Source organism: Diadema antillarum, unplaced genomic scaffold, assembly GCF_040938485.1.
Source record: "Diadema antillarum isolate AM-2024a unplaced genomic scaffold, OU_Dant_1.0 scf00000215, whole genome shotgun sequence".
NCBI classification, from domain to species: Eukaryota; Metazoa; Echinodermata; class Echinoidea; order Diadematoida; family Diadematidae; genus Diadema; species Diadema antillarum.
The window spans coordinates 1152600-1165436 of NW_027271104.1; the positions used below are offsets into that span (position 1 = coordinate 1152600).

At 38.2% G+C, this 12837-nt stretch overlaps 1 protein-coding gene across 1 annotated transcript; it reads right to left on the reverse strand.

The window, feature by feature from the left end:
* Positions 1-1452: 1452 nt before the first annotated feature.
* Positions 1453-12570, reverse strand: LOC139724470 (PDZ domain-containing protein 11-like). Its single transcript, XM_071635606.1, has 7 exons — positions 12551-12570; positions 10415-10530; positions 7822-7908; positions 6765-6821; positions 4734-4832; positions 3029-3089; positions 1453-2170 (listed from the first exon to the last, which is right to left on the reverse strand). The coding sequence occupies exons 2-7, from the start codon at positions 10520-10522 to the stop codon at positions 2121-2123; spliced, it is 462 nt and encodes a 153-aa protein (XP_071491707.1). The 5' UTR covers positions 10523-10530; positions 12551-12570; the 3' UTR covers positions 1453-2120.
* Positions 12571-12837: the final 267 nt, after the last annotated feature.

Sequence of the window (12837 nt, forward strand, 5' to 3'; positions counted from 1 at the left end):
TTACAACTGTCCAAATGTCTTCACACATATCAGAGACTCCAACCTCAAGCACCTTCTGATCTGGAGATTCTCCCGCCCGAAACCCCTAGCAAACGGGAGACTCCAAGTTGATGTGTGCGAAGCTCGAAGTTCCTATGATTCTAGATGTTCTCTGGTGCTATCTAAGGCTTATTTTTTCAATATACAATAGAAATAAGTAAGAAATCCTTTCCACCGGGAGACACAGAGCCAGGGCGGGAGAAATCAAATCTCAAACGGGATAACGGGAGATTGTGCAAAAATGGGCTCTCGGCGGGAGATCTCCCGTCGAAAATGGGAGAGTTGGAGTCTCTGGCATATAATGTATTCCAATCTGTATGAGACACTACAAGTAGTATTCTACCACTGTAGATGATCATCAAACCAGCGATGACATGGCCCTTTGCTAAAATCAGGATGAGGATATGTGTGAAATATAAGCCAGTTCACAATTAGCAGTAGTCTGCAATGTCCTCTGTATCACATACTTTCTAAAACATGATTTAATGCTTTAATTAGAAAGGCAGCTGAAAAACAGTCAAGCAGAAAGAAGTAGTTGAAATGTATGTGCTGCATGAAAGGCTGTTGTTAACTTGGTTGAAGTGATAGATTATACATTAACCTATACATATCCCGACATGCACCTTGATCATACACAAAATATTTATTTTACTTTTCATGAAGACCAATCCAGGTTTTCAAATACCTCAGTTACCTGTCAATTTCACTTGAAGGTCTGCATCAACTTTTATCAGCACATGCTCAGATTGGGACTATGGACTGGCTTATTCATAGTATCTGTATCCTAGCATGGTTATCTACTAAGTAAAAATATTTCCCAACATGTCAAGTGAATTACTATTCCATCAGCAATTTTCCTCACCAATCAAGTATTATAGAATGGGTAGCGAGAATCCTGCGATCTGATTGGTCGAGAGCTATGTGTTGATTTTTACTGGCCGCACGCTACGTACGCTGAGTCACAGTGGTAAACATGTTATCGCGCACTTGTAGCAAGAGTACGCATACTTGTAACAAAGGTTTGCGCACTAAGCAAGCGTTCGCGCACTCAGGTTGGCCATACGTCCAGTAAATACTGATGCACGGCTGGCCGTGCGTCCAGTAAAAACTGATGCATGCTCGTTTACGGCAAGCCAAAAAGGAAATGCATCCAGTAATTTTGTCATCGGGTAACACGATAGAAAAATGGGTTTTTGACAAGAAAATTACCCATTCTATAAATCAGATGACGCACATGTCTTTTCGTGCGTCAGTCGGAATATAGTGTGCATGCGGTAACTACGGAATTTAGCCTAAACCCACTCGGCTTCGCCTCGTGGGTTAAGCATTCCATAGTTACCTTATGCACACAATTCCGACTGACGCACTCAGACCTGTGCGTCATTTGTATAATGATTCTAACAGAAATCAGTGAAATTTCATGAGAATGTCAATAAGATAGTCAACAGCATTTAGTAAATGGTAAGAAACCAAAATTGTCAAGGACAGATGACAGATACCATCACCAAGCTTAAGGCACATGAAGCATGGATAACTTTCTTTCTTTTTCTTTTAAGAAAAAACTGTCAAGGAACTCAATCATTAGTGACAAATGCCTTAACGTCCATTCATGATAAGCTATTAAATCAGAAGAAAAAAGACCTAAAGTGTGAGTTTCCTCATCTGCTTCCACCATTCCCAGCTTCAGGGGGGAAATTAAGCTCAAGGAATTTATTTACCTCTTGGCTGGACACCTGTACACGGTCACCAATGAAAACATAAACATTAGTCAAATGTTTCTAAATGCTGTGTGCTTCAAGCTTTACAAATGTTCACTATACCATGGTGCACGTCAAAGAGTACTGTATCAACCTACACTGCAAAATTCTGAACTGATAAACGGACACTACGCACATCTAAAAAAAGGACACTACGCTGGGACTCATTGGCTATAAAAGTGCAGGTGAATACTTTGCAGCGAACAGTCATATTACTGCAGTATATGTTTCACCGTCTCTTGACTTCATAGTACTGGCCTGCGACTGAGTTTGAATTCTGTAATTCCACCCACTGCAATTGAGAAAATCAAGTCCGTGCATCCACTACTCGTGAGGTGGAGATTCGCCCGTCCTCTCGTATGTTTTATAGTAACCTGAAAAGAGCAATGAGAGAGTGAAATATTGAAAGAGGTCCAGATCCACATCTTATCTTGCAAGTTCACCATCATTCTCAACACAACAATACAAAGAAAAAGAACATTATCCATCAACATTATAGCTGACATTACCACATACAGAGAAATGTCATTACGATGAGGACTTAAAAACCATGATAATAACCATGTTTTTGTCATGTTTCTCATATGTAAGGGTGCCAAAGCAAAATCATAGAAAGAGTTGGGACTATCAAAATAACCTCATTGTAAGGGTTTTGTTTGTTTTTTGAGTTACACCCAACCTTTTTTTAAAAATATGTTTCTACTGTACAACCATCTAATGCTGTCCATTTACCAATGCGATTTGCGTTTACTGTTTGCTTAATATGGGAACCTCATGGATTGCAAATGATGAACAAATTGCCTCTCACCAACGTAAATTAACACCAGTTATTCAGTGTTTTAGAAGGAGACATGATTAAAATTATGGGCATACGTTCAGTGTTACAGAGAAAACGATAATATCATTCTCATTGAGTGAGGGCAAGACGAAGTTAACTTCTATCTGCAGCTATATCAATACCAGCCACTGAAATAGTCAGGACTCATTGTGAGCATTTAGAGTAGATTAGAAAATACTTTTCTTTGGTTAACAAACAATGGCAATCACATGGTAACCCTGAGCCAATCCCTGACGAAACCAAACATAATTCACAGAAAGAAAAAAAAAATCAAACAGTATTTACAAGAGCTTACTAAAGGGAAACATTTACTGACATACCCTGCAGTACCTGTGTCAGGAATCATGCACAGAAAAGTTTTTTTTTTTTCTTCTTCTTGTTTCAGCTGACTTACCATATGGATAGTATTTCAGCCTGGCCTCCACTTCATCCAAATTTTTCAGAATCCTGATGGACTGTAATAGATAAGGAAATTTTATTCAATTACTCTTGAACTATATACAGAAGATGCTATCAAAGTTGAATATGTACTGTGAATGCTGTTTTACACCTGACAATTCTTAGTTTTCATAAGTGATGTAGAACATTAGATCTGATTCTAACTCTCAATCACATCAGAACTAGACTACAGCGTACACATCTTTCATTTTTTTTTTTGTCAGATCAATATATGATTATCAACTGACTATTGGTGAAAAACACAGTTTGTGCACATAATGTTTTATTGGGATATTTCAATCCATGAAGTCCGAGCCACTTCAGATGTACTGTGCTAATGTGCACCATTCATACTATTAGTGCTTTCAAAATTTACCTAGCAGTCAGGGGTAAGCTTCACGGAGTGATGCATAGCATTTCAATTTACTTGATTATGAAATGGAAATGTGACAAATAACAAGGTACTTATATGACATGATAACATGACAACAGACATGTTTATTACACTGTTGTCCAATCTTTGATTGCCCATGGCCACATTTGTTTGTAATACATTTGTAGCAGTAGCAACATTTTGTCCATTTTTTATGCCTATTCCATCAAGCCCTGAGGGAGTTGCTGCAGAAATTATGATCTTTTCATCGCTACAGCACCTCTGAATTTCACTACACATCCTTCACTGAAAAAAAAAAGATTTGCATGGAATTAGCTTGGAAATGCATGCTATAGCAAAACCAGCGCCTCCTGGATGGGTTAACTTGGCAACAAAGAGGCTTTTGACAATTCCGCAATCAAAACAAATTGATAATATGTGACCGTGCATCACAAAACGAACAAAAAGTCGCACCCTTTGATTTTGCGTGAGGACTCAAAAAAGGTGAAATGGGTCAACTAAATCAATATTGAGCTTTTCCTATTTTCTGAAAGAGCTTTCCTTCTTCTACATTATTCTTAAGTTTGGGATCACAAAATGAATGGGAAAGTGCATTTACAGCTCTTTTTTGTAGAGTAGTGAGATCAGGTATGTCTAACAGGCCCCTTTTCATTTCTTGATAACCCTTTGCACATTCTCCACTTTCAAGTCTGATAACTTTTGAAGGGATGCGGCTACTGCTTTGAAAGTTGGCATCAATCATGGACAGACTGTGTTAATAATAGAGTATGCTTAATTTCAACATAATCTGATAATCCCTTCATTGTTGTTGCCCCACTGGTTTACATCCTGTTTTTTGTCCCATTCATCGCACAGCTAGCATGGTTTGGTAAAGATTAAGCACTTGAATAGAGAGATAGACCCTGTACTTCAGAGCTTCTTTTCTCAGATCACACTTTTCCAGACTGTAAGCTTTCTTTCCAATATTTAGATAGGTTAGGAGAGTCCATTTCAATTGAGCTATACATCATTTTAAAGCTTAGAGTCTGCTATTTCAGAATTTGCCCTTAACTAAAAATCCATGTCTGACGACTTTTTGTTTGTTTTGTGATGCAGGGTCACATATGATCAACAAAGGGATAACAGGAAAGGTAATCTTTATTCTTGTATTCTCTACTTTGTGAATCACTAGCACAGAAAAGTAAAAATCATAACAGAAAGCTACAGGTGCATCAAAATCACAGAAATTTGGTTTCTTGGACTTGATCTGGGCTAAAAATCTGCTCACCTCATCATAAGTGATGCTCGAAAAGTTGATCCCGTTGATGCTAAGAATGAGATCTCCAGGTTTCATTCCGACCCGGTACGCCACAGATTCTGGTATCACCTGCGGGACGAGAGCAACAATGGAAGTCAACACTCTGGAAGGCACTACTCCAAAACAAAGAAAAGAGAGTCATGAAATGGGCATACTGGTAAGTGAATTTCAATTTTAATGATAAGAATGGTTATTGTTGATGTCTTGACGCTAACAAATCAAAGTGATGTTAACCATCAATCAACTTGTATTTACAACAAAAACAAAATGAAAACAATGAAACACGAGATGGAGGGGGGGGGGGGGAAGAGGGGGTCTTGCACTCACCTGGGTATTGCAAGTTCACCTAACACGCACTCTTGCATACTACTGTAGAAGGGGATATTTTTGTGTGAGTAATTTTTCACGCTCGGCCAGGTAAGATTAATTTCTTGTGTTTTTAATTCCGCTGATTCAAGACAATAATTAGTGGTAAGTACAGCAAGAATAAATATTTGCATGACTCTATTTTTGTGCTACTTTCTGGTCGCACAACCGCGCAAAACTTCTGTCAAAGCAAGAATTTCCACTTTTGCAGTATATAGAAAACTTTGGGAGGCAGCTTTGAGGGCCTCCAGGGGTAATGCGCCTATTTGTTAATTTGGTGACAAATGACCATTAAATCATGATGATAACAGCAAAATACCACCATGAGACATAATACAGGGTTCCCACAGAAATTTGAAAACAGAATTCCATGACTTTTCCATGACTTTTCCATGACTAGGCCTAAATTGCTGCTTTCCATGACTTCCTTTCTGGCACGGTTTCCAAAATCAGACACGTTATGATGGCCTCCACCTCCCCTCACAGCCATCCATTCCACCTACTATCTTACTCATGACATGTACATCTATTATCATTCGTATATGTGATCCGCTACAACAAAATGATCCTAAAGTCGGGCGAGGTCGATTATTTGAAAATTGCATGATATAATCCCCTAATCTTTCTGCTTTAAATTGATATCTAACACATTTCATAAAAATAATCGGCTGCGAAGATATCGATGTTTAAAAGAGAGCATGTCGAGAATTCTGGAAAATCACTCTTTCGAGAAAAGCGCCCTAAAAGTCTTCCTTTAAACGCAATCGCGATCAAGGGAAACGCAAGTCAGTTTTCACCTCTGGACAATAGAAGGTAAGCCCTAGCAACCCCTGAAGAGTTCATTCAAGCACATCAGCGTCGGCGGTCTCCTCACCAACCAATCAGTGACCAGGATGTGAGAAGCGGCTGAGCATAGCGCACCCCGCCCGCACGCACCAGTCGACTGGGCAGTGTGCGAGCTTAACGCTTCGGTTAGCAGCAAGCAACAAACTGACCAATGAGATCACTCTGGTCATTGTTAGGGGCAGAACCTATCTGTGGCGCTCAATCCAAATTTTCGAACCAGTTTCTGCTTCGTAGAAACGCCAAAAAACATGGCTCAGAAAAACGCTATTTTTTGGTCTTTCCTTTGATAATTTTGCTTCAAAATTTCGACAGATGATAGAAGACATGATAGACTCCAATAATATATCAAAATCAGAAAATCGTAAGTTTTGACCAATTTTAATGCTCTGACTTCAAACTCGATTTTCACGGCTTCGACCGTGCGCGACTTTAGGACCTTTTTGTTGTAGCGGGTCACATATGTCCCGGGAGTTATGTAGAATTTGGGATGTCACAAAACTGGGAAAAATGGAAATCATGAACACCAATTATAATAGCAGAGTATGATCACAGAGTATGAGAGTTGTGAGACATGACAAACTGGAAAGCTGCCATAGCCAAGAGGTAAATGCAATTCCATGACTTTTCCATGACTTTTCACAAATTTCCAAATTCCCTGACTTTTCCCTGACTTTTCATGACCACAAATTTTTCCAGGATTTTCCATGACTCCGGGAACCCTGATAATAACAGCAGTAGCAGAAATTTAGTTGCAGTCGTGGTGCACCCTCAGAGGAACATGGTACATACCCCACACACATAGATTCCACATCCATATTCCGCACCTCCTCTTATGCTGAAACCAAGCTGAAAATAGAAAAGCAGAGTATAACAAGACTATGAATACACAATATCTCTTTTCAAAATTTATGGAAGACTGCGTTAATGCAGACTGACATGCTGATACAATCAACATTACAAATTATCCAGTCTGGCTGAATAAGGCTTCTGTCATTGCATGACTAAACATAACACAACTTTTCTCATTCTCTTAGAGTCTATTGCTCTACTACACCTGTAAATCAGAAATTGGATGGATTTAGTAGAACTAATTAACCTGTTGAGGATGGGCTGACTTCGCTACAACACGCATTTCCCATACACACTCACCCAAGTATACTTGGGATTCGTCTTCAATTGGTTATTGCAGGTAAATGCATCAAAGCAAAAAGAAATATGCCTCACAGAACATGAAAATATCAATCCTATCATATCCATAGTGCCTCATTATGGAGCTATGAATTCCATTTTCCATTAAACTGTACCATAGAAGGAAAAATCAAGTCAGCATATCTCCCTCTGGCAGAACTGGACATGACATGGATTTTGGTTTTGATATACACAGCCAACCACTTCCTGGGATAACACATTTCACAAGAAGAAGAAGAAGTTTGGAAATAGACTGGAGTTCTAAATAATGGGACTATCAAAGCGGGGTAAGGGTTTGTTCTCTTCTTTGTTTTCATTCTGTAGGTGTAAATTGGAAATATGTAAGGAAGAAATCTTCTGTCGCTGAACAAGCCACACATCACCACCATGTGTTGGACTCATCCGTTTCGGAGGGTTGGCCTCTACAGTTGTTGAAGCATATGGTGCATATACTGAGTACAGTGGAAATTGTGGAGAACAGCATGTACATATTAGCACTGTACCATCTCGATATAAATGCACTTCATCTTCAGTGATTACCAACGATGTATGAACAGAAACATCGACTTGCTTCAGCAACTCCAGGTCCATATTACACCCTCTCTCTCTCTAAATCTCTCGCTCTTGCTTTGCCATTCTCTCTTGGATGGACTCTCACCTGTTCATTGTGTTTTGATCTCCTGAACTTGACTGATCGAAGCAGGAACTTTGAGAGATTGTTATCATAGTCAGGGTGGCCTACTCTCTGCAAAGAAACGTAACAATTTCATGGAGTATTCATAACTGTGTCTTATCAGTGTGAGGGCATTCATTGGAGAATACTGGGTAATGTAGTGTAAACAAGAAATATTTTGCAGTGCAGAGATTTGTGCACATTTCACGCTCCATTCTCAACTATGAAATCATGAACAATCAAAATTCACAGAAGTTGGCCAGCTGCAACGAATAAATCACACAAAATTGCCCATAACTATTCTACGACAGATGCATAAATTGCACAGCTTTGCCTTTTTGTATCATCAGAAACAGTTTACGAGTTATTTATCTGACAGATTTCAATATGTACATGTGAACAGTTTTGATTCTTCTATGAAGAAAATAGAATGTGGTGTTCCGCAAGGAAGTTTGTTAGGCCCACGTTATTTATAGTTTACATTAATGATTTTTATAGATCTTCAGATAAACTCTCTTTCATATTATTCGCGGATGATTCCAATCTTTTTTATTCCCACCCTGACCCTAATACTTTAATTAGTACAGTGAATGATGAATTGAAGAATGTCTCACAATGGATATATGCAAATAAATTGTCACTGAATATTGAGAAGACAAAGTATATGTTTTTCAGTAATTCTTTAGATAGATTACCAGGTAATGTTATATTTGACACTACTCCCCTAGAAGAGGTTTCGTCTATTAAATTCTTAGGTGTTTGTGTTGATAATACGTTATCATGGAAGTGTCACATAAACAATATTTGTAAAGTAATTGCACGTAACATAGGCATAATGAATAAATTGAAATATTATCTTCCTTCTTCGGCTTTGATTACGCTTTATTCAAGTTTGGTATTGCCGTACTTGAATTACGAAATTCTTGCTTGGGGGAATACATATTCGACATTGTTAGATAAACTTTTTCTTCTGCAAAAGATGGCGCTCAGAATCGTTTTTAACCTTCATCGTTTTTAACCTTCATATCCGAGCACATACTGACAAGCTTTTTCTTGAGCACAAAATTCTGAAAATAAAAGAGTTGTATTTGTTTCAACTTGGTCAATTTATGTTTAATTACAACTGCAATCATCTACCCAAAATATTTTATTCTTTATTTCACCGTAACAGCCACGTACATAATTATCCCACTAGACAATCTAAAGAATTTCATCTTCCCTTAGTTAGAACTGTACACACTCAAAATACATTTGTTTATACCGGACCTAGATTTTGGAATAGCTTAGATAATGATCTAAAAGAATCTGTGAAGTTAATTACATTTAAGTATAAACTCAAAAAATATTTGTTTTCTAAATATACCAGTTAATTCTGTTCAATGAAAAAAAAACGTCATGTTTCACTTTTCCTTGAGATTTTGTAGTGTGTCCACAGACCTTTTCCATCCCTCTCCTTTTCCTTCTCTATTCTTCCCTGCTCCTTTTTCCTCGTTCTTCGTTGTCCAGTATCTGTCTGAGTGCATTTCCTCAAATTCTGTTATTTCTGTGTATTGTGTTATTGTTGTTGTTGTCGTCGTTATGTTTTTTGTGACCGATAGCATATCTTCCTTTCCGTTCAATTTTCCTGGCACACCTGGCCCCATAGTGTCTGTGCCACAAATGTGATATGTTATATAGTTTATATGTTTGCATCCTAAAATCCTAGTAAGTATTGTTCATAGTATCAACATCATTATATCAATGAGTAAAATGTACAATAGTATATACAAGAATTTAAAATGAATATGTCTTATTGGTATAACAAATTGGTGCTGTTGTTGTTTTGTTCCAGTGTTCCACATTTTACAAGCGTGGCTTTTTTAGTGGAACACTGTTTTCCATCATTGTGATTATTTACTATTTTTGTTGCCATGACAAAGTGCATTGTTTCCTTTTTACAACATCATTCGTGTATAATATACTTTATATTGTATTGAAAAAATCCTTTATCAGACGAGTGTAAGAGAAATGAAAAAAAATTGTATCACTTTGGATTATGTCAACTTTTTCTTTTCTTTGTGATGATGGAAATAAATAAACTATTGAATTGAATTGAATTGAATTGAAACAGTATTCCCAATGCCCCTCAAATGCCCATGGATGCATTTGCTGTGATAGAGAAACACTTTAGGGTCATTAAACCGACTTGTGAACTGTTGTTGATCTTATTATTGTTATGCTTCCTGCTGGTGTGGTTGTTGTTATATTCATGATTGTTATTGTTGTGGGAAAAAAAACATACATATGGGGCTCTATTGAAAAATAATTCGCTCCAGACAATATCGAGATCAGATCAAGCAATATCATTAATTGTCAACTTGCCAGGGGCCAGTAGGCACTTGCACAGCACCATAGGATATAATGTTACCCAGGGGCTGAGGTCCTGGCCCTGTTGCCCATTCGGACACGGTAGGGAAGTATAGATCTTTTCTTTCTTTTATATAATGTGTACATCGCTTCTCAATGTGATTGTTCATTTGCATGATTTAGAAACATAATTCCACTGGAGCAAAAAATGATAATAAAGAATGTTTAATACCTCTTTTGGGGGAATCCACGGTGGTGGTGGCTTATATGGTGGCGGTTGGCTCACAGGGGTGACCCTGACTTCATTGGCAGAGTCCAAACGAAAAGTTTCCGAGCTCATATTGGCCGCTAAATCAAAGCATAAAAAGAAACAAGCAGCTTAAAATCATGGCATAAATTCCAGAAAACTGATAGATATTATTTTTGCAATCTACAACTCCTAGAGCACACACACACACACACACACACACTTACACACACACACACACACTTACACACACACACTCACACACACACACTTACACACACACACACACACACACACACAAATACATACCCAAACAAGTAAGAGCATGAAGAAGCCAAACTCTGTAACAAGTGATACTCTGTATAATATTTACAAGCTGACTTCCCCAATTTAATCAGATTACAACTTGGAAAGATTTCTCTCATATGTTCCCCCCCCAACTAATTTTGCCATACTAACTTACACTACCCTGTGGATATATACATGGATGTGAGGATGCCCAGATGAACACACATTTGGCTAGTGGTATGTTGGATTGGGGTACGTTATTCAATGTAGAGGGAGTTTAAGGAAGTCTTGCTCAGGATTGTCTTCATGTTTGACGATCAAACAATATCCTTCATCACTCAGTTCCTACTAGCTGGAGATGATTATCAACTATTTTTGTAACATGGAATTCAGGCAATTACTGCACTGATATTACGAAGTGGTTATTATCTATGAAATAAGAAGCAAAACACAACTTAAAGGGAAAAAAATTCCCCTTAGCAACAGCAGAAAAAGATGCAGAAAATCACAATGTATTTAAGCCTACATCCATGTCCTTGTTACTACAGGTACACATTTTGGCTTGACAAAGAAATTTAGAGAGAGACAGGATAAAACATAAAAAGAAATGTTGATCAAACAGAAATGTGGCATCACAGTAAAAATACAATGCTGTAAAGCCTGTTGCCCATGATTCCACCGCTCGTGCCAAGAACTGACACCTAGACCTAGATTTCGCGCAATAACTTTGTTAGTAGACTATTAGGCTGATAAGAAATGCACAGATGCAGATAAAGTATGTGCATATACTTACCGATCACCAACCTAATAACTAAGGATATACCTGTGAGATTTATATTGAGGTTACTTTAAAGAGACCTACTTGCAGAAACAATCTAGCGCCCAAGATTCGACTGCCTGAGCCCACCGTGTGGTTTATCTCAGCATGTGAAATTAAAAAGGCCAAAAAACAAGACTTTAATTGTCTAAAAACCATCTCTCAAAAGTACATGTGTTTCAGTGCGCTAATGATTTGCAATTTATATTATAACGTCTACCTAGACCTCTAGAGCTGTAGACCACCCTATGTCGATTTGGTGAATTTTGCTAAAACACCAAAATGTTAGTGAAAAATGCTTTGTGCATGTGCACTTACTACTAACTAGAGTTGTCTAGATCTAAAATACAGCAGGCTCTAGGTCTATCTAGTCTAACCGTAAAGCTAACACGAGTGTTCTTATTTTACTGGCTAAAACATACAATGTACGACAGTCAATAAATTTCATATCTACTGTCATGATCCAGTATTCATCTAATATTCATCTATTTAAACCTAAATTCTACTAGACAAAGCAGAACATAGCCTTATGCCCTTAGCTTACTGCTTAGACCCAATTTAGGCTTAAATGTACATTTATCACTAGTTCTACACTAAATATGAGTTTATGGCTTTTATAGCCCTTGCCTTGGCGCCTTTACTACTTTGGCTATACTACAATAAGGCCTAACCTAGGGCCTATGTGGCTATAGATAGCTTTTCGGCAAGGATAAAATCTCGCACCGATACTGAGTAATCTAGGGCCGTAAAGAGCATGATGATTGCCAGCTTTTCTAGTGAAAAGAGAATGAGCTTTTAGTGACTAACGTCAAACTACGTTAGTGGGACTAACAGCCTGAGTCAGTCGGTATCACAACATTACTAGATCAAAATTGACTTCATCTATAACAGAAATCGCCGTAACATACCAACGATAGTGACGGCATGAACAATAAGTGACGAACACGCAATCAATTTTTCATCAGAAATAATACTAAAGCAGGTTTGCAGTGTCCCTTGCGTTCCCCATTACTCACCATTTACCTGCCTTCTCCACCCCGCGTTGCTGTACAGTAGTGCAGGCTGGCGCTACTTGCTAATTAATAGGCATTTTAATCTTTGGTGCAGAAGCTGATCCTACACTACACGTGTAGGACCTTTGCTACTAGTATACAAATATACATACTACACCGGCTGATCCAAAGCGGTTTTGATGGGTATGAGGGGTGTGTGTGTGTGTGTGTGTATGTGTGTGTGTGTGTGTGTGTGTGTGTGTGTGTGTGTGTGCGTGTGTGTGTGTGTGTGTGTGTGTGTGTGTGTGTGT

Coding starts and splice junctions, on each gene's coding strand:
- LOC139724470 (XM_071635606.1), bottom strand. CDS start 10,522: ATGAGCTCGGAAACTTTTCGTTTGGACTCTGCCAATGAAGTCAGGGTC. Junction 7,909..10,414: donor CGTGGATTCCCCCAAAAGAG/GTATTAAACATT, acceptor GTTTCTTTGCAG/AGAGTAGGCCACCCTGACTA. Junction 2,171..3,028: donor GCTGAAATACTATCCATATG/GTAAGTCAGCTG, acceptor TGCTCTTTTCAG/GTTACTATAAAACATACGAG.